The sequence below is a fragment of the Tachyglossus aculeatus genome, chromosome 8 (assembly GCF_015852505.1).
Source record: "Tachyglossus aculeatus isolate mTacAcu1 chromosome 8, mTacAcu1.pri, whole genome shotgun sequence".
NCBI lineage: Eukaryota > Metazoa > Chordata > Mammalia > Monotremata > Tachyglossidae > Tachyglossus > Tachyglossus aculeatus.
In genome coordinates, this window is record NC_052073.1 from 23,430,907 (window position 1) to 23,456,968 (window position 26,062).

At 51.1% G+C, this 26,062-nt stretch overlaps 1 protein-coding gene across 1 annotated transcript; it reads right to left on the reverse strand.

Annotated features, from left to right (window-relative positions):
* Positions 1-521: 521 nt before the first annotated feature.
* RAB5IF (RAB5 interacting factor) lies at positions 522-26,062 on the reverse strand. Its single transcript, XM_038750455.1, has 4 exons — positions 25,913-26,062; positions 7,774-7,877; positions 4,906-5,035; positions 522-3,034 (listed from the first exon to the last, which is right to left on the reverse strand). The coding sequence occupies exons 1-4, from the start codon at positions 26,024-26,026 to the stop codon at positions 2,993-2,995; spliced, it is 390 nt and encodes a 129-aa protein (XP_038606383.1). The 5' UTR covers positions 26,027-26,062; the 3' UTR covers positions 522-2,992.

Below are 26,062 nucleotides of genomic sequence, written 5' to 3' on the forward strand. Positions count from 1 at the left end.
GTACTAAGCGCTTGGGAAGTACAAGTTGGCAACATATAGAGACGGTTCCCACCCGACAGCGGGCTCACAGTCTAGAAGAATCATCTACAGATGATTTTACAGATGAGGTAACTGAGATGAGATTACTACACTGGGCAGCATGGCTCAGTGGAAAGAGCTTGGGAGTCAGAGGTCATGGGTTCGAATCCAGCTCCGCCACTTTGTCAGCTCTGTGACTTTGGGCAAGTCACTTCTCTGTGCCTCAGTTCCCTCATCTGTAAAATGGGGATTAAGACTGTTAGTCCCATGTGGGACAACCTGATCACCTTGTATCCCCCACCCAGAGCTTAAAACAGTGCTTCACATAGTAAGCACTTAAATACCAAAATTATTATTATTAGCTTAGATCTGCCCAGCGCTTAGTACAGTGCCCGGCCCACGGTAAGCGCTGAACTAACGCCGTTAAAAAACCCCACCAAAACTCCCACCCGGCCCAGCGGTGACTCTCAGCGACCACATTAAGAAGGCGATGGTTAAAGATGAGGTCAAATAGGGTTTAATGGAGATGTAGCGAGAACGTTCACAGAACAGACCTGGAAGCTCCCTCCACCGTCATCGGCGATACCGATTCGACCACTTTCTCACTTCTCTTAAGTGCTTGGCTCCCAGTCCGCTCCTGGGCAGGCTGAGAGTCCTGAAAGGGCTCCTTTTGTCCCAAGTGAGGCTCCCACGGACAACCCGGGCCCCTGCCACTCGGCTCTTACTGCCTTCATCCGGTGCAATTCCTGGGTTTCTCTCCTCAGGGCTCTTCCATCTAAGGACGTTCATTCCAGGGTGGATCGCCGACGAGGGAACACTTCAATCTTCGGAAGACGGTGGAGCCCTCGATTTCCCGACGTCTCCTCGCTGAGGTGGTTCCCACCATCGCAGGGCTCTCCGAGATGAAGGCCGACCCGAAAACCAGACGGTTCTTTTTCCGGTCTGAGCAGAGACCCCCCCTCAAATCATTCAAACCACCGCTACCTCGTTCTCCGTCATCCTTCCCGACAAAGACCCCTGAACCTCAGCTTCCCCTAGCCCGATACTAAAGTTACCGACCCCGGGGACCACCCGAAGTCTACTTCACGAGCCTGACGGCTGCGAGACACAACCAGGACGGCTTTTTTTACTGCTAACGCACCACGGTAGACATTCTGTAACGGTGAAGGGGGCAGAGCTAGTTTTGGAGGAGAAAAGGGTAAAGGGATCAACCAAACAGGAAAGACCCTTTTCAGGAGTTAAGGTATAAATCTGGCAAACTTGGAGGAGCTGGTGGACAGAGTATCATAGCACGTTCTCTAGAATTTCTCCACAGTTGGTCTGTAAAAAAAAGCCATAACTGGCTTGCCCCATTTGGGGAAGGCCTGATCTCTTTTGTTTTGTTTTACGGTATTTGTTAGGTGCTTACTGTGTGTTCTAAGCACTGGGGTACATACACATTTATTAGTCCCTGTCCCCACGTGGGGATCACAGTCTGAGTAGGATTTAATCCCCATTTTAGAGGGTCTATCAAAGCGGGAGTGACCCAGGGCCGCTACAAAATGCTTTGGAGAAGAGTCTTGCAGAATGATCCTCAAAAAAAGAGGGAAAAGCCCCCAGCCTCGGGTATCTTTCTTGAGGCCTGGGCCAAATCCAGATATAGCCTGGTCATGTGACCCCAAACCATGCTAACACCTGACTCTCCCAACAGCACGGAGCTCTGTGGAAGCTATTATTCCGCAGCATTGTTCCTCCTGGAGTTCGAATGTTCCACCCACACTCATTCCAGATTTCCAAGACAAAAGAAAGAAAAAAAACCCAAAGTAGCCCGATCTGGAGAGTCATTTACATTTAGCACACGGAACAGGGGTTCAGTATAAGACGGAATTCAATACTGACGTTATTGGGAGAAATACCCATACAAAAATATGGCCCTGAGTCAAAGGCAGCCAAGTCTGTCCGAGTAAACTTGATACTTCCATTAAAACTTCCAAGAGATTATGAATTTAGTCAACTGCCTTCTCTTTATTCAATCACAGCCGATGAATGGGCTTGTAAAACTGCCCAATCTAGCGATCTCAGCTCCTCTGTACGATCATATCGCTAACCCTGATTTTACTTTATAGACTACAAGTTTTAAATATCAGAACCTATCTCTTTACAAACCTTAGAGGTATTATTCAAATGATTTTCTATCACTTATGCTATTCAATTCAGGTGGGCTGTGAAAATTGCTGTACGTAGCTTGCTTGATTGGCTTTAAGCATACTGACTGTTTAAAATGAGATCGCTCCCCCTTAAATCAAAGAAAGATAAACACCAATGGACAGTTCTATGTTTTAGAGATCTTGGACTCTAATGAGGAGAAAACAACATATATCTTAACAGGGGACTCGATTAAAGACTTGACTTATTCAAGTTATCGTTAAGCACTCTAAAATGGAAATTGAGGGCCGCTACTGGCTGCCATGTACTACGAAGCACAACCCTATTGCCACGTTGACTGCATAAAATGACTTTAAATACTTGAATGTACTGTTTCTAAAAATCGGGTGCCTGGAGGACGACTGGAAGACAGACCAACTCGCGCTTCATCCACATTTTAGGGGAGTAAAACGCAAGTTAAATCACTAGATCCATTCAACAAACTGGTGCTTAGCGACAATTCAACGAAGACCTGGACAACAGCTGGTAATTGAGTAGTCCTGACCGGTTTCAAACGGGAAAAAACAAAAACTGATGGTTTTTAAAAAGTTCCAAGATGCGGTATTGGGGTTTTTTTGGTTGGTTTTTTTTTTTTTTATAAAACAGTGATAACCAACAGGCTTCTCAGTTCAGGAGAATTGGTTTTCCCAAGCTCCATGTAGTTGAAATGCCCCTCTGACTATTATTAGTACAAAAGGCTATTCACTCCCCCTCGCCCCAGTCCTCTGCAGGCTGAAATTGTAATGTTCTTTGCTCTGACAGCTTTGGCAGGTGCGGACGGTAGACCGAGTCAATCGTAATGGATGGCGGTGTAAAAGATTATCCAAACAACCTAGAGAAAAGAGAAAGGAAACAGAAATCGGCAAGTTTACCCAGTGCGGAAGGTCCGGGAATTTCAATGAGTTATTTAGCGTGGCTTCGCGGATACAGCCCGGGCCCGGGAGTCAGAAGGACCTGGGTTCCGATCCCGCCTGTCTGCGGTGTGACCTTGGGCAAGTCGCTTCACTTCTCTGTGCCTCAGTTACCTCATCTGGAAGATGGGGATTAAAGCTGTGAGCCCCACGTGGGACGTGGACTGTGCCCAACCTAATGACCTTGTATCTACCCCGGTGCTTAGTACAGTGCCCGGCACATAGTAGGTGCTCAACAAATACTATTAAAAACAAGGTTCCTCTAGACTGTAACCTCATTGAGGGGAAGGAACGTGTCTCCCAACTCTGTTACACTGTACTCTCCCAAGCGCTTAGTACAGTGCTCTGCACACAGTAAGCGCTCAATAAATACAACGGGATAAATACACTGAGTTATTGATTACGACCCTGGCTCTGCCCTTGTTTCCAACGCTGAAATGAGGGGCGACTCTACTACGGGGGATCTCAGCCACTCGGGGTGGGGGGGTCAGGTTGGAAAGCTGCCCAGATCAGCACCTGCATTCACTCATTCCATCGCATTTATTGAGCGCTTACTGCCTGCAGAGCACTGTACTAAGCGCCTGGAAAGTACAATTCAGCAACAGAGAGAGACGATCCCCGGCCACAGTGGGCTCACAGTCTAGAAAGGGGGAGACGGACATCAAAACAAGTAAACAGGCATCAGCAGCATTAATATAGACAGAATTAGAGATATACATTCACATCAGAACAAGTAAAACAGGTATAAATATAAATAAATAGAATTATGGATACGTACATATATACACAAGTGTTGTCGGGGGGGAAGGGTGTAAGGAAAGGGAGCGAGTTGGGGCGACGGGGAGGGGACGGGGAGCTGAGGAAAAGGGGGGCGTCAGTCTGGGAAGGCCTCCTGGAGGAGGTGAGCATTCAGTAGGGCTTTGAAAGGGGGGGAAGTGAGATGGACGGACAGACGGAGACAGACACTTGGACAGATGGACGGACAGATGGACAGAGGGACGGACAGACATTGGGACAGACGGACATTTGGACAGAGGGACGGGCGGATGCGTCCGAGGAAAGCTCGTGAGGGGGAAGCCAGTGCTTTAGCGTCCCGCTTCTCTTCTTAGGAGGTCTCCTCGGGACAAATACCGACACGTGCCTGGGCCCGGAGCCGCCCCAAGAAGTGGCTTTTAGGATTCTACGAAGGGCCAGTAGTCTAAGCACCTGCCACGGCCTGACCCCAGGGGGTCACCTCACAGCTCCTTCCCCTCTTTGCTCCGAAAGTGGCCACATCTGGACCATTTTGGGGGCTGGGAGGGGGTGCGTGGCCAGCTACTAATTTGTGCACTGCCACCTAATTAACAGGACGGGGATTCTAGGGTTTAAAATTTTCTTTCAAAATTTCTGTCAAAATTCAAAAACTCAAAATTTTCTGTCTCTGACTGCCCTGAAAATTCTAGTCCTTGTGGGCAGGGAGCATGTCTACCAACTCTACTGTACTGTACTTTCCCACGGCTTAGTACAGTGCTCTACAAATACCACGGATTGATTCCCAACTTTGTTTGATTTTAAACACTAAAGGGTACGGTTGAATAGTGTCACTGTACTCTCTCCCAAGCGCTTAGATCAGTGCTTTGCACCCAGTCAGCGCTCGATAAATATGATTGAATTAATAAATCCCTAGTGTCATTGTACTCTCTCCCAAGCGCTTAGATCAGTGCTTTGCACACAGTCAGCGCTCGATAAATATGACTGAATGAATAAATCCCTAGCAGGTTCTACATGCAGTTTAAAAGAGGACTAGAAGTACCAAAAACAGTGCAAAAGACGTCATAAATCCTTCTTTTGTCAGTTCCCATGTTCCACCATACTCTTCCTCGTCTATCTGTTGGAAGCTGCTGAAGTACAGGTACAGGATTCCAGCGTTGATCAAGCAGAATCTGAAGAGGAAAATAAAATGTGGTTCATTAAAGATTCAGGAAATAACAACAAAAAACCCAACCTCGTCAGGAAAGTCTAGCCTAGGACCAAGAATAGCCTTTTTCCCCAAGAGTCAAAAAAGAGGATTTTCCTCTAAGGGGCATGGGATTAGACCATAAAACCCTGTGAGTTGTGTATGCTTGATTAAAACAGGCTGATTTTCACTGTTTCGTGCTTCAGAGGAGCAGTGTGGCCTAATGGGAGCCAGGAGACCTGGGCTCTAATAATGGCATTTTTTAAGTGCTTACTATGTGCAAAACACTGTTCTAAGCGCTGGGGAGGTTACAAGGTGATCAGGTTGTGCCCCGTGGGGCTCCCGGCCTTCATTCCCATTTTACAGATGAGGTAACTGAGACCCAGAGAAGTTAAGTGGCTTGCCCAAAGTCACACAGCTGACAATTGGCGGAGCAGGGATTTGAACCCATGACCTCTGACTCCAAAGCTTGTGCTCTTTCCACGGAGCCACGCAGCTTCCCTAATACAGGCTCTGCCATTTGCCTGCCGTGTGACCTTGGGCAAATCACTTCTCTGCACCTCACCTGTAAAATGGAGTTAAGATACCCATTCTCCCTCCCCCTGAAAGCGTGAGTCCCATGTCGGGCAGGGATCGCGTTCGATCTGATTATCCCGCATCGACTCCAGTGCTTGGTACGTAGTGTGTGTTTCACAAATACCCTATTTCTCTAGCCCGGTCACCCTACACACCTCTGGCCCCGTGGGGTCGGAGGAATGCTGTTTCCCCAGTCGGCAATCAACCGCTGAGGGATTGGATTTCGGGTGCATCTTTCGGAGTATGATTAATGATTGTCCAAAGTAGCAGGGGCCGGGAGAGCCTGCCCGGCAGCTTGGACTCTGCTCTCTCACACCATATATGCGAGCACAGCTCCACGTTTGTTGAAGCTCACCAGCAAGACCTCGGGGCACTCGGAACACGATGGCAGTCCATTTTACTTGCCACTCTCTCCCACCCCAGAGGGGCTTAGCTTTGAGAACCGTGAGCACAGAATAATAGTTAAATCCCCGCCCGGCCTCCCCTGTTGTTCGCACTCCACAGAGCCGTCTGATCCTCTCAAAAATCCGATCCCCTTAAAACCTGAAATGTTTAAGCAGCCAGCCCCTGCCCACTCCAGCCCGCTGGCTCCTCATTCATTCAATCGTATTTATTGAGCACTTACTGTGTGCGGAGCACACTGTGCTAAGCTCCCTCTTCCTTACTGTCCCCAAGGCCTACGTCTTGTCCTAAGTACTGGCTGGCTACCCGATTTGCTCTCTGGGGTTAAAGAGGAGGAGAGGCAGAAGCCAGCTTGTGACCCTGCACCTTTCCAGACCATTCATTCTGTTGTATTTATTGAGCAGTTACTGTGTGCACAGCACTGAACTAAGCGCTTGGGAAAGTACAATACAACAGTAAGCAGTGATATTCCCTCCTCACAGTGAGCTTACCGTCTAGAGGGGGGTAGATTACAAATCAAATACAAATCAAATTACAGATATGGAAGTGCTGTACATAAATGGGGCTCGGAGCAGGAGGGGATAACAAAGGGCAAGGAGAGGCCGAAGGGAGTGGGAGAAGAGGAAAGGGTCAGCTTGGTCGGGGAAGGCCTCTTGGAAGAGATGTGCCTTCAATAAGACTTTTAAGGTCGGGGGAGAGTAATTTCCCGTCAGATTTGCAGAGGGAGGGTGTGCCAGGCCAGAGGCAGGATGTGGGTTGGGGCTGATGGAGAGACAGGTGAGATCGAGGCACCGTGAGAAGGTTAGCACTAGAGAAGCGTGGGCGGGCCAGACTGTACAAGGAGAGAAGCGAGGTGAGGTAGGAGGGGACAAGGTGATGGACTGCTTTAAAGTGAGGAGTTTTTGTTCGATATGGCAGTGGATGGGCAACCACTGGAGTTTTCTGAGGACGGGGTGACACGTCCTGAACGTTTTCGTCACTTTTATGACCCGTTCTTTACGAACAAACACATATTTTGATAAATTTCCACTCGAAAACCCCCAGGCAGTTATAGAACCCAGGTGTTAACTATCAGATCTGACAGGTTTAAAAGATAAAGTAATCATCACCGGATAGTTTTACACAGGCAATGGGGGTGGTAACGAAGGGGGCCGCATGTTAGTTCATTCAGACCTCTGGGGAAGAGAACAAATAAAACCACCCCCTTGTCCCAGTCACTGTTGGGACTTTAGGATGAAGACCAGAAACAGTCCACTTTAAGGCACCCTTGTAGCCACAAGAGGATCCTTTTAGGAGACCATTAATAAAAGGAGCTAGACTAAATCATGAACAGACTGGATTCTAAGATCATTATGGGCAGGGAACTTATCTACCAACCCTGTTGTATTATACTCTCTCAAGGGCTTAGTACAGTGCTCTGCACACAGTGCGTGCTCAAGAAATATCACTGACCGATCGATCTTTTCTCCCACAGCAGGAGAGAGTGGCACACTGAGAAACCACGTGGTCGAACCTAGCGGCATCTGTGGCTCCCTCCTTCAAACTGACCATCCTTGGGAGGGAACCAAGGCAAAACAAAGTTTTGGTGTGCCTGATAGTTTGAAGTACATTCCAACTGAACAGCACTCCACTTGCGGTCACGTATTCCTACACTTAAAAAAGCAGGGCACTTTATGACACTGCAGAAAAAAAAATCACGATTTTAGAAGTCACACGATGGCGGGGCGTTGGAAATGCGCCACTTACATTGCGATGCCTATGAATCCCTTCAGTGGCACGACTCCCCAGATAACTCCCAAGATGACGGCAATGATTTGTCGGAACCAGTAGATGACATCTAAAAATTCATCCTGCGGAAAAGACAGTTCGATTTAGAGCATTATCTTACCTTCAGTTTGCAGGATATTTTATCCTAGGGCCTCACACTTCATTTTTGGGGGGGAAAACACCCAAATCTTAGGGTAACTAAGGAGCACTGGACATAATGGAACAGTTTTTTTTATTCAATCAATAGCATCTACTGTGTGCTTACTGGGGGCAGAGTTTAGGAGACTATTATAAAATTAGCAGACGTGTTCCCGGCCTTCACGGAGCTTACAACCTAGCACTGGGATGGAGTGACCTCAAAGTAAATTATGAGTTTGAGAAAGCGGTAGTCTATATGTATATAAATGCTATGGTGGGAGAGAGGAGTACCCAAAAAGTGGGAATATGCTGAAATTCTTCAGATAAATAATAATTCTGGTATTGTTGCACACTTTACTATGTGGGGTAGATGCAAGATTATTAGGTTGGACACAGTCCCTGACCCACACGGGGCTCACAGTCTAAATGGAAGGAAGAACAGGTATTTAATTCCCATTTTACAGATGAGAAAACAGGCAGAGAGAAGGTAAGTGACTTGCCCAAGGTCACATAGCAGGCAAGAAGCAGAGCCAGGAATAAAACACAGGTCCACTGACTCTCGGGCCTGTGCTCTTTCCATTAGACTACGCTGCTTCTTTTCATTCATTCATTCATTCGTATTTACTGAGCGCTTACCGTGTGCAGAGCACTGTACTAAGCACTTGGAAAGTACAATTCGGCAACAGATGGAGACAACTGAAAGCTGGTTATTTAAAAGTCGATTATTTGATTTGAAATTGTGATTCTTTTATTTGAAAGGCAACCAAAAAAAAAAAATTTCTCCAAATAGCTGACAATTATATGCATTAGAAAACGTACGATTATTTTTTGAGCTTTCCCACAAATATTAAAGTTAGAATTTCTGGCAATTTTGAGCACCTTGGCCTCATTTTCTCTATTAAGAGCCTACGGACGTATCTTTAACCAGACAGGAGAAGCGTGGAAAAAGGGAGGAAAATGGAAGGACAGATTTAGGAAGATTTCCATGTGGAAAGGCCCCTTTTATATCCGCTGAAGCTCTGCTAGAGTTTATACTCTCTTCTCCCCGAAGACAAATTCCTAGAGTGACTAGCCCTCAGCGGTGTATTTGATAACTCACAGCTAAAATTCCTTCCCAGTTTTCAATTAATTTAGTCAGATTTTGGAAGCAAGTAACTTTCAGTGACTTCAAAATGGATCTGTAGAATCATGTTCGATATAAAAGATTCCTTTCCAAAAGCGAAAAGGCTAGCAGTCATTTCTACGGGCAATCTGATTACGGAACGTGAATTTGGTTCACATCAAATTTTACCATTTTTTGTGGTGTTTGTTAAGCGTTAACTATATGCCAGGGACTGTTCTAAGTGCTGGGGTAGGTATAAGATAATCAGGTTGGACACAATCCGACTTCTGTAATATAGGGAACTCACTCTGGGACCCAAAATGGGTATGTGGTATAGTTTTTTGTTTTTTTTTTTTTTTAATTGGGATTCAGGAGATGTTCATACTCCCTCCTACTTGGAACGTGAGCGCTGTGTAAAAGACGAACTGTGTCCAATCTGATTATCTTGCATTTACCCCAGCATTTAGTACAGTGCTTGGCACAAGAGTATGTGCTTATAAAGTACCATACCACCATCAACTGCATTTATTGTGCACTTGCCATGTGCAGAGCGCTCGGGAGAGTACAATATAACGGAGAAGCAGCGTGACAGCTGACAGAACCCAGGCTTTGGAGTCAGAAGGACCTGGGTTCCAATCCTGACTCCGTCCCTTGTCTGCTGTGTGATCTTGGGCAAGTCACTTAACTTCTCCGCTGTGCTTGCTACCTTATCTGTAAACCCGCTGTTGGGTAGGGACCGTCTCTATAGGTTGCCAACTTGTACTTCCCAAGCGCTTAGTACAGTGCTCCGCACACAGTCGGCGCTCAATAAATACGATTGAATGAAGGAATGTAAAATGGCAATTAAGACTGTGTCCCCCGTGATTAGCTTGTATCTACTCCAGCATTGAGTGTGGGCAGGGAATGTTTCTGTTTATTGTTACACTGTACTCTCCCAAGGGCTTAATACAGGGCTCCGCACACAGTAAGCGCTCAATAAATACGAACGAGAGGCACATTGCAGGCCTTAACAAATACCATAAAAAGAAACAATGTCGTCAGAAACATTCTCTGCCTCTCTTACGGTCTAGAGAGGGTGTAGGAGAAGCAGCGTGGCTCAGTGAAAAGAGCCCGGGCTTGGGAGTAGGAGGTCAAGGGTTCAAATCCCGGCTCCGCCACTTGTCAGCTGTGTGACACTGGGCAAGCCACTTACCTTCTCTGTGCCTCAGTTACCTCATCTGTAAAATGGGGATCAAGACTGGGAGTCCCACGTGGGACGACCTGATCACCTTGTATCCCCCCAGTGCTTAGCACATAGTAAGTGCTTAACAAGTGCCATTATTATTCCAACTTGTACTTCCCAAGTGCTGAGTATAGTGCTCTGCACACAGTAAGCGCTCAATAAATACGACTGAATGAATGACAGACATTAGCATAGTTTAATGTCTAAGCTAATTAGACATTAGCTAATACAATTTATAGATAGGTACATAATAAAACTGGCAAATGGGGGGCATACCACATCGAAGATGGAAAGAGCCCGGGCTTTGGAGTCAGATGTCACGAGTTCAAATCCCGGTTCTGCCAACTGTCAGCTGTGTGGCTTTGGGCCAGTCACTTCACTTCTCTGAGCCTCCATTACCTCATCTGTAAAATGGGGGTGAAGACTGGGAGCCCCCTGTGGGACAACCTGATCACCTTGCAACCTCCCCAGCGCTTAGAACAGTGCTTTGCACATAGAAAGCGCTTAATAAATGCCATCATCATTATTTAATCAATCAATCAATCGTATCTGTTGAGCGCTTACTGTGTGCAGAGCACTGTACGAAGCGCTTGGGAAGTCCAAGTTGGCAACATATAGAGACAGTCCCTACCCAACAGTGGGCTCACAGTCTAGAAGACTTATTCATTATTATTATATTATTATTATAGTATTATTAAGTACTGCGGAAGAACGTCTCAGAGGCTAATGAAAAATCCGGTTCTCTGTCATGTACTTAAATTTACAAATGGCTTTTCATTTTCTGCTCATCAGGCGAGAAAGGGGTGAGGCGGCTTTTGGGAGGAGACGGACGAGACCCAGAAATGCTGGTGCCGATGTTGCAAAATCTGGGCTGGGCTGCGGAGCCAGTGCCCGAGGTATCTCTGGGCTGGGGAGGGGCCGGGGCTGCCTGTTTCGACCTCGGGGGCCAAAGTCCAGCTGCAGAGAGGGTCACCCCGCGGCCGCAGCGAGCCCCGGGGCCCCGGTGGGCACCTCAGCCCTCCCAGTAAAAGCACCGTGGCCTTGTGGATTTTCCACGGGCTTCGGAGTCGGAGGACCTGGGTTCTAATCCCGGCTCTGCCACTCATTCATTCAATCGTATTTCTTGAGCGCTTACCGTGTGCGGAGCACTGCACTTGTCCGTTGTGTAACCTCGGGCTGGTCACCTCGCTTCTCTGCGCCTCATTTTCCTCGACTAAAATTTTCTCTCTCCCCCTTTTAGACTGTGAGCCCGCTGTTGGGTAGGGACCGCCTCTATATGTTGCCAACTTGTACTTCCCAAGCGCTTAGTACAGTGCTCTGCACATAGTAAGCGCTCAATAAATACGATTGATGATGATGATGACCTGGGTTCTAATCCCGGCTCTGCCACTCATTCATTCAATCGTATTTCTTGAGCGCTTACCGTGTGCGGAGCACTGCACTTGTCCGTTGTGTAACCTCGGGCTGGTCACCTCGCTTCTCTGCGCCTCATTTTCCTCGACTAAAATTTTCTCTCTCCCCCTTTTAGACTGTGAGCCCGCTGTTGGGTAGGGACCGCCTCTATATGTTGCCAACTTGTACTTCCCAAGCGCTTAGTACAGTGCTCTGCACATAGTAAGCGCTCAATAAATACGATTGATGATGACCTGGGTTCTAATCCCGGCTCTGCCACTCATTCATTCAATCGTATTTCTTGAGCGCTTACCGTGTGCGGAGCACTGCACTTGTCCGTTGTGTAACCTCGGGCTGGTCACCTCGCTTCTCTGCGCCTCATTTTCCTCGACTAAAATTTTCTCTCTCCCCCTTTTAGACTGTGAGCCCGCTGTTGGGTAGGGACCGCCTCTATATGTTGCCAACTTGTACTTCCCAAGCGCTTAGTACAGTGCTCTGCACATAGTAAGCGCTCAATAAATACGATTGATGATGATGATGACCTGGGTTCTAATCCCGGCTCTGCCACTCATTCATTCAATCGTATTTCTTGAGCGCTTACCGTGTGCGGAGCACTGCACTTGTCCGTTGTGTAACCTCGGGCTGGTCACCTCGCTTCTCTGCGCCTCATTTTCCTCGACTAAAATTTTCTCTCTCCCCCTTTTAGACTGTGAGCCCGCTGTTGGGTAGGGACCGCCTCTATATGTTGCCAACTTGTACTTCCCGAGCGCTTAGTACAGTGCTCTGCACGTAGTAAGCGCTCAATAAATACGATTGATGATGATGATGACCTGGGTTCTAATCCCGGCTCTGCCACTCATTCATTCAATCGTATTTCTTGAGCGCTTACCGTGTGCGGAGCACTGCACTTGTCCGTTGTGTAACCTCGGGCTGGTCACCTCGCTTCTCTGCGCCTCATTTTCCTCGACTAAAATTTTCTCTCTCCCCCTTTTAGACTGTGAGCCCGCTGTTGGGTAGGGACCGCCTCTATATGTTGCCAACTTGTACTTCCCAAGCGCTTAGTACAGTGCTCTGCACGTAGTAAGCGCTCAATAAATACGATTGATGATGATGATGACCTGGGTTCTAATCCCGGCTCTGCCACTCATTCATTCAATCGTATTTCTTGAGCGCTTACCGTGTGCGGAGCACTGCACTTGTCCGTTGTGTAACCTCGGGCTGGTCACCTCGCTTCTCTGCGCCTCATTTTCCTCGACTAAAATTTTCTCTCTCCCCCTTTTAGACTGTGAGCCCGCTGTTGGGTAGGGACCGCCTCTATATGTTGCCAACTTGTACTTCCCAAGCGCTTAGTACAGTGCTCTGCACATAGTAAGCGCTCAATAAATACGATTGATGATGATGATGACCTGGGTTCTAATCCCGGCTCTGCCATTCATTCATTCAATCGTATTTATTGAGCGCTTACCGTGTGCGGAGCACTGCACTTGTCCGTTGTGTAACCTCGGGCTGGTCACCTCGCTTCTCTGCGCCTCATTTTCCTCGACTAAAATTTTCTCTCTCCCCCTTTTAGACTGTGAGCCCGCTGTTGGGTAGGGACCGCCTCTATATGTTGCCAACTTGTACTTCCCAAGCGCTTAGTACAGTGCTCTGCACATAGTAAGCGCTCAATAAATACGATTGATGATGATGATGACCTGGGTTCTAATCCCGGCTCTGCCACTCATTCATTCAATCGTATTTCTTGAGCGCTTACCGTGTGCGGAGCACTGCACTTGTCCGTTGTGTAACCTCGGGCTGGTCACCTCGCTTCTCTGCGCCTCATTTTCCTCGACTAAAATTTTCTCTCTCCCCCTTTTAGACTGTGAGCCCGCTGTTGGGTAGGGACCGCCTCTATATGTTGCCAACTTGTACTTCCCGAGCGCTTAGTACAGTGCTCTGCACGTAGTAAGCGCTCAATAAATACGATTGATGATGATGATGACCTGGGTTCTAATCCCGGCTCTGCCACTCATTCATTCAATCGTATTTCTTGAGCGCTTACCGTGTGCGGAGCACTGCACTTGTCCGTTGTGTAACCTCGGGCTGGTCACCTCGCTTCTCTGCGCCTCATTTTCCTCGACTAAAATTTTCTCTCTCCCCCTTTTAGACTGTGAGCCCGCTGTTGGGTAGGGACCGCCTCTATATGTTGCCAACTTGTACTTCCCAAGCGCTTAGTACAGTGCTCTGCACGTAGTAAGCGCTCAATAAATACGATTGATGATGATGATGACCTGGGTTCTAATCCCGGCTCTGCCACTCATTCATTCAATCGTATTTCTTGAGCGCTTACCGTGTGCGGAGCACTGCACTTGTCCGTTGTGTAACCTCGGGCTGGTCACCTCGCTTCTCTGCGCCTCATTTTCCTCGACTAAAATTTTCTCTCTCCCCCTTTTAGACTGTGAGCCCGCTGTTGGGTAGGGACCGCCTCTATATGTTGCCAACTTGTACTTCCCAAGCGCTTAGTACAGTGCTCTGCACATAGTAAGCGCTCAATAAATACGATTGATGATGATGATGACCTGGGTTCTAATCCCGGCTCTGCCATTCATTCATTCAATCGTATTTATTGAGCGCTTACCGTGTGCGGAGCACTGCACTTGTCCGTTGTGTAACCTCGGGCTGGTCACCTCGCTTCTCTGCGCCTCATTTTCCTCGACTAAAATTTTCTCTCTCCCCCTTTTAGACTGTGAGCCCGCTGTTGGGTAGGGACCGCCTCTATATGTTGCCAACTTGTACTTCCCAAGCGCTTAGTACAGTGCTCTGCACATAGTAAGCGCTCAATAAATACGATTGATGATGATGATGACCTGGGTTCTAATCCCGGCTCTGCCACTCATTCATTCAATCGTATTTATTGAGCGCTTACCGTGTGCGGAGCACTGCACTTGTCCGTTGTGTAACCTCGGGCTGGTCACCTCGCTTCTCTGAGCCTCATTTTCCTCGACTAAAATCTTTTCTCTCCCCCTTTTAGACTGTAAGCCCGCTGTTGGGTAGGGACTGTCTCTATATGTTGCCAATTTGTACTTCCCAAGCGCTTAGTACAGTGCTCTGCACATAGTAAGCGCTCAATAAATACGATTGATGATGACGATGACTAAAATGGGGACGAAATATCCGTTCTCTCTCCAACTTAGGCTGTGAACCCCGTGTGGGTCAGGGACTGAATCCAACCCGATTAACCTGCGTTGCCTTCCCCAGCGTTTAATATGCACCGTCGGCACTTAAACCCCATCGTCAATCAATCAATCGTATTTATTGAGCGCTTACTGTGGGCAGAGCACTGGACTAAGCGCTTGGGAAGTCCAAGTTGGCAACATCTAGAGACGGTCCCTACCCAACAGTGGGTTCACAGTCTAAAAGGGGGAGACAGAGAACAAAGCCAAACATACTAACAAAATAAAATAAATAGGATAGATAGGTACAAGCAAAATAAATAAATAGATGGAGTAATAAATATGTACAAACATATATACAGGTGCTGTGGGGAAGGGAAGGAGGTAAGATGGGTAATCCAACCCGATTAACCTGCGTTGCCTTCCCCAGCGTTTAATACAGTGCCTGACACACCGTCGGCACTTAATAAACCCCATCGTCATCATCATCATCATCATCAATCGTATTTATTGAGCGCTTACTGTGGGCAGAGCACTGTACTGAGCGCTTGGGAAGTACAAATTGGCAACATATAGAGACAGTCCCTACCCAACAGTGGGCTCACAGTCTAAAAGGGGGAGACAGAGAACAAAACCAAACATACTAACAAAATAAAATAAATAGAATAGATATGTCCAAATAAACTAAATAAATAAATAAATAGAGTAATAAATATGTACAAACATATATACATATATACAAGTCATCATCAGGAAAGGGCAGGAAGGGCTCTGGGTGGGCTGAGGGCTTGACTCGAAAGGCCCACCTTGTGAGAAGAGCATGGGATTGGGAGCCAGGGGTCGTGGGTTCTAATCCTGGCTCTGCCGCTTGTCTGCTGTGTGACCTTGGGCAAGTCACTTCACCGGGCTTCAGCTACCTTATCTGTAAAATGGGGATGAAGCCTGTGAGCCCCGCAGCGGGCAACCTGATCACCTTGTACCTCCCCCAGCGATTAGGACAGTGCTTTGCACACAGTAAGCGCGTAACAAATACCATCATTATTATTAGGGACTGTCTCTAGATGTTGCCAACTTGTACTTCCCAAGCGCTTAGTACAGTGCTCTGCATACAGTAAGCGCTCAATAAATACGATTGATTGATTGTTGTCTCTCCCGCTCCTAGACTGTGAGTCTGCTGTGGGGTAGGGACGGTCTCTATCTGTGGCCGACTTGCCCTCTCCCAAGCGCTTAGTCCAGTGGCTCCTCCACTTGTCAGCTGCGTGACTGTGGGCAAGTCACTTCATTCATTCATTCAATCGTATTTATTGAGCGCTTACTGTGTGCAGAGCACTGTACTAAGCGTTGGGGAAGTACAAGTCGGCAACATACAGAGACGGTCCCTACCCAGCAACGGGCTCACAGTCTAGAAGGGGGAGACAGACAACAAAACAAAACATGGAGACGGGTGTCAAAATCGCCAGAACAAATAGAATTAAAGCGCCTCAGTTCCCTCATCTGTAAAATGGGGATAAAGACCGTGAGCCCCACGAGGAACAACCTGATGACCTTATAGACTGTGAGCCCACTGTTGGGTAGGGACTGTCTCTATATGTTGCCATCTGGTACTTCCCAAGCGCTTAGTACAGTGCTCTGCACACAGTAAGCGCTCAATAAATACGATTGATTGATTGATTATATCCCCCACAGTGCTTAAAACAGTGCTTGGCACCTAGTAAGCACTTAACAAATACCATTATTATCTCCTAGCTTGTGAGCCCGTTGTTGGGTAGGGACCGTCTCTGTTGCCGACTCGTACTTCCCAAGCGCTTAGTCCAGTGCTCTTCACACAGTGCTCAGTAAATACGACTGAATGAATGAATAGGGACCGTCTCTGTTGCCAACTTGTACTTCCCAAGCGCTTAGTCCAGTGCTCTGCACACAGTCAGCGCTCAATAAATACGACTGAAGGAATGAATGCTCTGCACACAGTAGGTGCTCAATAAATACGACCGAATGCTCTGCACAGTCAGCGCTCAATAAATACGACTGAATGAATGAATGGATAGGGACCGTCTCTGTTGCCGACTTGTACTTCCCAAGCGCTTAGTACAGTGCTCTGCACACAGTAAGCGCTCAATACAACTGAAGCAGCGTGGCTCAATGGAAAGGGCACGGGCTTGGGAATCAGAGGTCATGGGTTCAAATCCCGGCTCCACCAACTGTCAGCTGGGCGACCTTGGGCAAGTCACTTCACTTCTCTGGGCCTCAGTTCCCTCATCTGTATAATGGGGATGAAGACTGTGAGCCCCCCCGTGGGACAACCTGATCACCCTGTATCCCCCTCCAGCGCTTAGAACAGTGCTTGGCACATACTAAGCGCTTAACAAATGCCATTATTATTATTATTATTATTGAAGGCATGAATGAATGCTCAGCACATAGTCAGCGCTCAATAGGTACGACTGAATGAATGAATGCTCTGCGCAGTCAGCGCTCAATAAATATGACTGAATGAAGGAATGCTCTGCACATAGTAAGCGCTCAATAAATGTGACTGAGTGAATGAATGACTGCTCTGCACACAGTCAGCGCTCAGTAAATAGGACTGACTGAATGAATGACTGCTCCGCACACGGTCAGCGCTCAGTAAATGGGGTTGACTGACTGAATGACTGCTCCGCACAGTCGGCGCTCAGTAAATAGGACTGAATGAATGAATGACTGCTCCGCACACGGTCAGCGCTCAATAAATACGATTGAATGAATGCTCCTCACACGGTCAGCGCTCAATACATAGGGCTGACAATGAATGAGTGCTCCGCACACGGTCAGCGCTCAGTAAATAGGGCTGACTGACTGAATGGCTGCTCCGCACACGGTCGGCGCTCAGTAAATAGGACTGACTGAATGACTGCTCCACACACGGTCAGCACTCAATAAACAGGGCTGACTGACTGAATGACTGCTCCGCACACGGTCGGCGCTCAATAAATAGGGCTGACTGACTGCTCCGTACACGGTCAGCGCTCAGTACATAGGACTGACTGCTCCGCACACGGTCGGCGCTCAGTACATAGGACTGACCGCTCCGCCCACGGTCAGCGCTCAGTAAATAGGACTGACTGACTGCTCTGCACAGTCAGCGCTCAGTAAATAGGACTGACTGACTGCTCCGCACACGGTTAGCGCTCAATAAATACGACTGATTGCTCTGCACACAGTCAGCGCTCAGTAAACAGGGTGGACTGACTGAATGACTGCTCCGAACACGGTCAGCGCTCAGTAAATAGGGCTGACTGCTCCGCACACGGTCGGCGCTCAGTAAATAGCACTGACTGACCGCTCCGCACACGGTCAGCGCTCAGTAAATAGGACTGACTGACCGCTCCGCACAAGGTCGGCACTCAGTAAATACCACTGACTGACTGACTGCTCCGCACACGGTCGGCGCTCAGTACATAGGACTAACCGCTCCGCACACGGTCAGCGCTCAGTACATAGGGCTGACTGCTCCGCACACGGTGGGCGCTCAGTAAATAGGACTGACTGACTGCTCCGCACACGGTCGGCGCTCAATAAATAGGACTGACTGAATGATTGCTCCGCCAGCGTTCAGTAAATAGGACTGACTGCTCCGCACATGGTCAGCGCTCAGTAAATAGGACTGACTACTCCGCAGACGGTGGGCGCTCAGTAAATAGCACTGACTGACTGACTGCTCCGCACACGGTCGGCGCTCAGTAAATAGGACTGACTGCTCCGCACACGGTCGGCGCTCAATAAATAGGACTGACTGAATGATTGCTCCGCCAGCGTTCAGTAAATAGGGCGGACTGCTCCGCACACGGTCGGCGCTCAGTAAATAGCACTGACTGACCGCTCTGCACAAGGTCGGCGCTCAGTACATAGGACTGACTGACTGCTCCGCACACGGTCAGCGCTCAGTAAATAGCACTGACTGACTGACTGACTGCTCCGCACACGGTCGGCGCTCAATAAATAGGACTGACTGAATGATTGCTCCGCCAGCGTTCAGTAAATAGGACTGACCGCTCCGCACATGGTCAGCGCTCAGTAAATAGGACTGACTACTCCGCAGACGGTGGGCGCTCAGTAAATAGCACTGACTGACTGACTGCTCCGCACACGGTCGGCGCTCAGTAAATAGGACTGACTGCTCCGCACACGGTCGGCGCTCAATAAATAGGACTGACTGAATGATTGCTCCGCCAGCGTTCAGTAAATAGGGCGGACTGCTCCGCACACGGTCGGCGCTCAGTAAATAGCACTGACTGACCGCTCTGCACAAGGTCGGCGCTCAGTACATAGGACTGACTGACTGCTCCGCACACGGTCAGCGCTCAGTAAATAGCACTGACTGACTGACTGACTGCTCCGCACACGGTCGGCGCTCAATAAATAGGACTGACTGAATGATTGCTCCGCCAGCGTTCAGTAAATAGGACTGACCGCTCCGCACATGGTCAGCGCTCAGTAAATAGGACTGACTACTCCGCAGACGGTGGGCGCTCAGTAAATAGCACTGACTGACTGACTGCTCCGCACACGGTCAGCGCTCAGTAAATAGCACTGACTGACTGACCGCTCCGCACACGGTCAGCGCTCAGTACATAGGACTGACCGCTCCGCACACGGTCGGCGCTCAGTACATAGGGCTGACTGCTCCGCAGATGGTGGGCGCTCAGTAAATAGCACTGACTGACGGCTCCGCACACGGTCAGCGCTCAGTAAATAGGACTGACTGCTCCGCACACGGTGGGCGCTCAGTAAATAGCACTGACTGACTGCTCCGCACACGGTCAGCGCTCAGTAAATAGCACTGACTGACTGACTGACTGCTCCGCACACGGTCGGCGCTCAATAAATAGGACTGACTGAATGATTGCTCCGCCAGCGTTCAGTAAATAGGACTGACCGCTCCGCACATGGTCAGCGCTCAGTAAATAGGACTGACTGCTCCGCAGACGGTGGGCGCTCAGTAAATAGCACTGACTGACTGACTGCTCCGCACACGGTCGGCGCTCAGTAAATAGCACTGACTGACTGACTGACTGCCCCGCACACGGTCAGCGCTCAGTACATAGGACTAACCGCTCCGCACACGGTCAGCGCTCAGTACATAGGGCTGACTGCTCCGCAGATGGTGGGCGCTCAGTAAATAGCACTGACTGACGGCTCCGCACACGGTCGGCGCTCAATAAATAGGGCTGACTGAATGAATGAATGACTGGTCCGCACACGGTGGGCGCTCAGTAAATAGGACTGAGTGCTCCGCAGGCGGTGGGCGCTCAGTACATAGGACTGACCGCTCCGCACACGGTCAGCGCTCAGTACATAGGGCTGACTGCTCCGCACACGGTGGGCGCTCAGTAAATAGCACTGACGGACGGCTCCGCACACGGTCGGCGCTCAATAAATAGGGCTGACTGAATGAATGAATGACTGGTCCGCACACGGTGGGCGCTCAGTAAATAGGACTGAGTGCTCCGCAGGCGGTGGGCGCTCAGTAAATAGGACTGACCGCTCCGCACGCGGTCGGCGCTCAGTAAATAGGACTGACTGACCGCTCCGCACACGGTCAGCGCTCAGTACATAGGGCTGACTGCTCCGCACACGGTGGGCGCTCAGTAAATAGGACTGACTGCTCCGCACACGGTCGGCGCTCAATAAATAGGGCTGACTGAATGAATGAATGACTGGTCCGCACACGGTGGGCGCTCAGTAAATAGGACTGAGTGCTCCGCAGGCGGTGGGCGCTCAGTAAATAGGACTGACCGCTCCGCACACGGTCAGCGCTCAGTACATAGGGCTGACTGCTCCGCACACGGTGGGCGCTCAGTAAATAGGACTGACCGACTGCTCCGCACACGGTCGGCGCTCAATAAATAGGGCTGACTGAATGAATGAATGACTGGTCCGCACACGGTGGGCGCTCAGTAAATAGGACTGAGTGCTCCGCAGGCGGTGGGCGCTCAGTAAATAGGACTGACCGCTCCGCACACGGTCAGCGCTCAGTAAATAGGACTGACTGACTGCTCCGCACACGGTCAGCGCTCAGTACATAGGGATGACTGCTCCGCACACGGTCGGCGCTCAGTAAATAGGACTGACTGCTCCGCACACGGTCGGCGCTCAATAAATAGGGCTGACTGAATGAATGAATGACTGGTCCGCACACGGTGGGCGCTCAGTAAATAGGACTGACCGCTCCGCACACGGTCGGCGCTCAGTAAATAGGACTGACTGACTGCTCCGCACACGGTCAGCGCTCAGTACATAGGGCTGACTGCTCCGCACACGGTGGGCGCTCAGTAAATAGGACTGACCGACGGCTCCGCACACGGTCGGCGCTCAATAAATAGGGCTGACTGAATGAATGAATGACTGGTCCGCACACGGTGGGCGCTCAGTAAATAGGACTGAGTGCTCCGCAGGCGGTGGGCGCTCAGTAAATAGGACTGACCGCTCCGCACACGGTGGGCGCTCAGTAAATAGGACTGACTGACCGCTCCGCACACGGTCGGCGCTCAATAAATAGGGCTGACTGAATGAATGAATGACTGGTCCGCACACGGTCGGCGCTCAGTAAATAGGACTGAGTGCTCCGCAGGCGGTGGGCGCTCAGTAAATAGGACTGACCGCTCCGCACACGGTGGGCGCTCAGTAAATAGGACTGACTGACCGCTCCGCACACGGTCGGCGCTCAATAAATAGGGCTGACTGAATGAATGAATGACTGGTCCGCACACGGTGGGCGCTCAGTAAATAGGACTGAGTGCTCCGCAGGCGGTGGGCGCTCAGTAAATAGGACTGACCGCTCCGCACACGGTCAGCGCTCAGTAAATAGGACTGACTGACCGCTCCGCACACGGTCAGCGCTCAGTACATAGGGCTGACTGCTCCGCACACGGTGGGCGCTCAGTAAATAGGACTGACCGACGGCTCCGCACACGGTCGGCGCTCAATAAATAGGGCTGACTGACTGAATGAATGACTGGTCCGCACACGGTCGGCGCTCAGTAAATAGGACTGAGTGCTCCGCAGGCGGTGGGCGCTCAGTAAATAGGACTGACCGCTCCGCACGCGGTCAGCGCTCAGTAAATAGGACTGACTGACCGCTCCGCACACGGTCAGCGCTCAGTACATAGGGCTGACTGCTGCGCACACGGTGGGCGCTCAGTAAATAGGACTGACTGCTCCGCACACGGTCGGCGCTCAATAAATAGGGCTGACTGAATGATTGCTCCGCACACGGTCGGCGCTCAGTAAATAGGACTGACTGCTCCGCACACGGTCGGCGCTCAATAAATAGGGCTGACTGACTGAATGACCGCTCCGCACACGGTCGGCGCTCAATAAATAGGACTGACTGAATGATTGCTCCGCCAGCGTTCAGTAAATAGGACTGACTGCTCCGCACACGGTCGGCGCTCAGTAAATAGCACTGACTGACTGCTCCGCACACGGTCAGCGCTCAGTACATAGGACTAACCGCTCCGCACACGGTCAGCGCTCAGTACATAGGGCTGACTGCTCCGCAGACGGTGGGCGCTCAGTAAATAGCACTGACCGACGGCTCCGCACACGGTCGGCGCTCAATAAATAGGGCTGACTGAATGAATGAATGACTGGTCCGCACACGGTGGGCGCTCAGTAAATAGGACTGAGTGCTCCGCAGGCGGTGGGCGCTCAGTACATAGGGCTGACCGCTCCGCACACGGTCGGCGCTCAGTAAATAGGACTGACTGACCGCTCCGCACACGGTCAGCGCTCAGTACATAGGGCTGACTGAATGAATGAATGACTGGTCCGCACACGGTGGGCGCTCAGTAAATAGGACTGAGTGCTCCGCAGGCGGTGGGCGCTCAGTAAATAGGACTGACCGCTCCGCACACGGTGGGCGCTCAGTAAATAGCACTGACTGACCGCTCCGCACACGGTCGGCGCTCAATAAATAGGGCTGACTGAATGAATGAATGACTGGTCCGCACACGGTGGGCGCTCAGTAAATAGGACTGAGTGCTCCGCAGGCGGTGGGCGCTCAGTAAATAGGACTGACCGCTCCGCACACGGTCAGCGCTCAGTAAATAGGACTGACTGACCGCTCCGCACACGGTCAGCGCTCAGTACATAGGGCTGACTGCTCCGCACACGGTGGGCGCTCAGTAAATAGGACTGACCGACGGCTCCGCACACGGTCGGCGCTCAATAAATAGGGCTGACTGAATGAATGAATGACTGGTCCGCACACGGTCGGCGCTCAGTAAATAGGACTGAGTGCTCCGCAGGCGGTGGGCGCTCAGTAAATAGGACTGACCGCTCCGCACACGGTCGGCGCTCAGTAAATAGGACTGACTGACCGCTCCCCACAAGGTCGGCGCTCAGTACATAGGGCTGACTGCTCCGCACACGGTGGGCGCTCAGTAAATAGGACTGACCGACGGCTCCGCACACGGTCGGCGCTCAATAAATAGGGCTGACTGAATGAATGAATGACTGGTCCGCACACGGTGGGCGCTCAGTAAATAGGACTGAGTGCTCCGCAGGCGGTGGGCGCTCAGTAAATAGGACTGACCGCTCCGCACACGGTGGGCGCTCAGTAAATAGCACTGACTGACTGCTCCGCACACGGTCGGCGCTCAATAAATAGGGCTGACTGAATGAATGAATGACTGGTCCGCACACGGTCGGCGCTCAGTAAATAGGACTGAGTGCTCCGCAGGCGGTGGGCGCTCAGTAAATAGGACTGACCGACGGCTCCGCACACGGTCGGCGCTCAATAAATAGGGCTGACTGAATGAATGAATGACTGGTCCGCACACGGTCAGCGCTCAGTACATAGGACTGACCGCTCCGTACACGGTCAGCGCTCAGTACATAGGGCTGACTGCTCCGCACACGGTCGGCGCTCAGTAAATAGGGCTGACTGCTCCGCACACGGTCGGCGCTCAGTAAATAGCACTGACTGACCGCTCCGCACACGGTCAGCGCTCAGTAAATAGGACTGACTGACTGCTCCGCACACGGTCGGCGCTCAATAAATAGGACTGACTGAATGATTGCTCCGCCAGCGTTCAGTAAATAGGACTGACTGCTCCGCACACGGTCGGCGCTCAGTAAATAGCACTGACTGACTGCTCCGCACACGGTCAGCGCTCAGTACATAGGACTGACCGCTCCGCACACGGTCAGCGCTCAGTACATAGGGCTGACTGCTCCGCACACGGTCGGCGCTCAATAAATAGGGCTGACTGAATGAATGAATGACTGGTCCGCACACGGTGGGCGCTCAGTAAATAGGACTGAGTGCTCCGCAGGCGGTGGGCGCTCAGTAAATAGGACTGACCGCTCCGCACGCGGTCGGCGCTCAGTAAATAGGACTGACTGACCGCTCCGCACACGGTCAGCGCTCAGTACATAGGGCTGACTGCTCCGCACACGGTGGGCGCTCAGTAAATAGGACTGACTGCTCCGCACACGGTCGGCGCTCAATAAATAGGGCTGACTGACTGAATGACCGCTCCGCACACGGTCGGCGCTCAATAAATAGGACTGACTGAATGATTGCTCCGCCAGCGTTCAGTAAATAGGACTGACTGCTCCGCACACGGTCGGCGCTCAATAAATAGCACTGACTGACTGCCCCGCACACGGTCAGCGCTCAGTACATAGGACTAACCGCTCCGCACACGGTCAGCGCTCAGTACATAGGGCTGACTGCTCCGCAGATGGTGGGCGCTCAGTAAATAGCACTGACTGACGGCTCCGCACACGGTCAGCGCTCAATAAATAGGGCTGACTGAATGAATGAATGACTGGTCCGCACACGGTGGGCGCTCAGTAAATAGGACTGAGTGCTCCGCAGGCGGTGGGCGCTCAGTACATAGGGCTGACCGCTCCGCACACGGTCAGCGCTCAGTACATAGGGCTGACTGCTCCGCACACGGTGGGCGCTCAGTAAATAGGACTGACCGACGGCTCCGCACACGGTCGGCGCTCAATAAATAGGGCTGACTGAATGAATGAATGACTGGTCCGCACACGGTGGGCGCTCAGTAAATAGGACTGAGTGCTCCGCAGGCGGTGGGCGCTCAGTAAATAGGACTGACCGCTCCGCACACGGTCGGCGCTCAGTAAATAGGACTGACTGACCGCTCCCCACAAGGTCGGCGCTCAGTACATAGGGCTGACTGCTCTGCACACGGTGGGCGCTCAGTAAATAGGACTGACCGACGGCTCCGCACACGGTCGGCGCTCAATAAATAGGGCTGACTGAATGAATGAATGACTGGTCCGCACACGGTGGGCGCTCAGTAAATAGGACTGAGTGCTCCGCAGGCGGTGGGCGCTCAGTAAATAGGACTGACCGCTCCGCACACGGTCAGCGCTCAGTACATAGGGCTGACTGCTCCGCACACGGTGGGCGCTCAGTAAATAGGACTGACCGACTGCTCCGCACACGGTCGGCGCTCAATAAATAGGGCTGACTGAATGAATGAATGACTGGTCCGCACACGGTGGGCGCTCAGTAAATAGGACTGAGTGCTCCGCAGGCGGTGGGCGCTCAGTAAATAGGACTGACCGCTCCGCACACGGTCAGCGCTCAGTACATAGGGCTGACTGCTCCGCACACGGTGGGCGCTCAGTAAATAGCACTGACCGACCGCTCCGCACACGGTCGGCGCTCAATAAATAGGGCTGACTGAATGAATGAATGACTGGTCCGCACACGGTGGGCGCTCAGTAAATACGACTGAGTGCTCCGCAGGCGGTGGGCGCTCAGTAAATAGGACTGACCGCTCCGCACACGGTGGGCGCTCAGTAAATAGGACTGACTGACCGCTCCGCACACGGTCAGCGCTCAGTACATAGGGCTGACTGAATGAATGAATGACTGGTCCGCACACGGTGGGCGCTCAGTAAATAGGACTGAGTGCTCCGCAGGCGGTGGGCGCTCAGTACATAGGGCTGACTGACTGACTGACTGCAGGCAGGGTGACCTTGGGCGCCTCCCTCCCGCCCGGCCCGCCGCGCGCGCGCGCGCGCGCGGTCGGTCGGTCGGGCCCGGTCCGATCCGGTCCGATCCGGCCCGATCCGGTCCGATCCGGTCACCTTGTCGTCCCAGGCGGCGTCGCTCCTCAGCGCCTTGGCCCAGGCCTTGGCCCGGACCGCCCCGTTGGCCACGGGCGACTGAGGCGATTCCTCCTTCCGCCGCCCGCCGCTCATCCTCTCGCGCTCCCTGAGGGGGGGGTCAGGGGTCAC

Excerpts from the sequence above, each read along its gene's own strand:
- RAB5IF (XM_038750455.1), bottom strand. The coding sequence starts at position 26,026 with ATGAGCGGCGGGCGGCGGAAGGAGGAATCGCCTCAGTCGCCCGTGGCC. Across the intron at positions 5,036-7,773 it reads GGATTCATAGGCATCGCAAT|ATTCTGCTTGATCAACGCTG; the intron begins GTAAGTGGCGCA and ends TTTCCTCTTCAG. Across the intron at positions 3,035-4,905 it reads CGTCTTTTGCACTGTTTTTG|GTTGTTTGGATAATCTTTTA; the intron begins GTACTTCTAGTC and ends TCTTTTCTCTAG.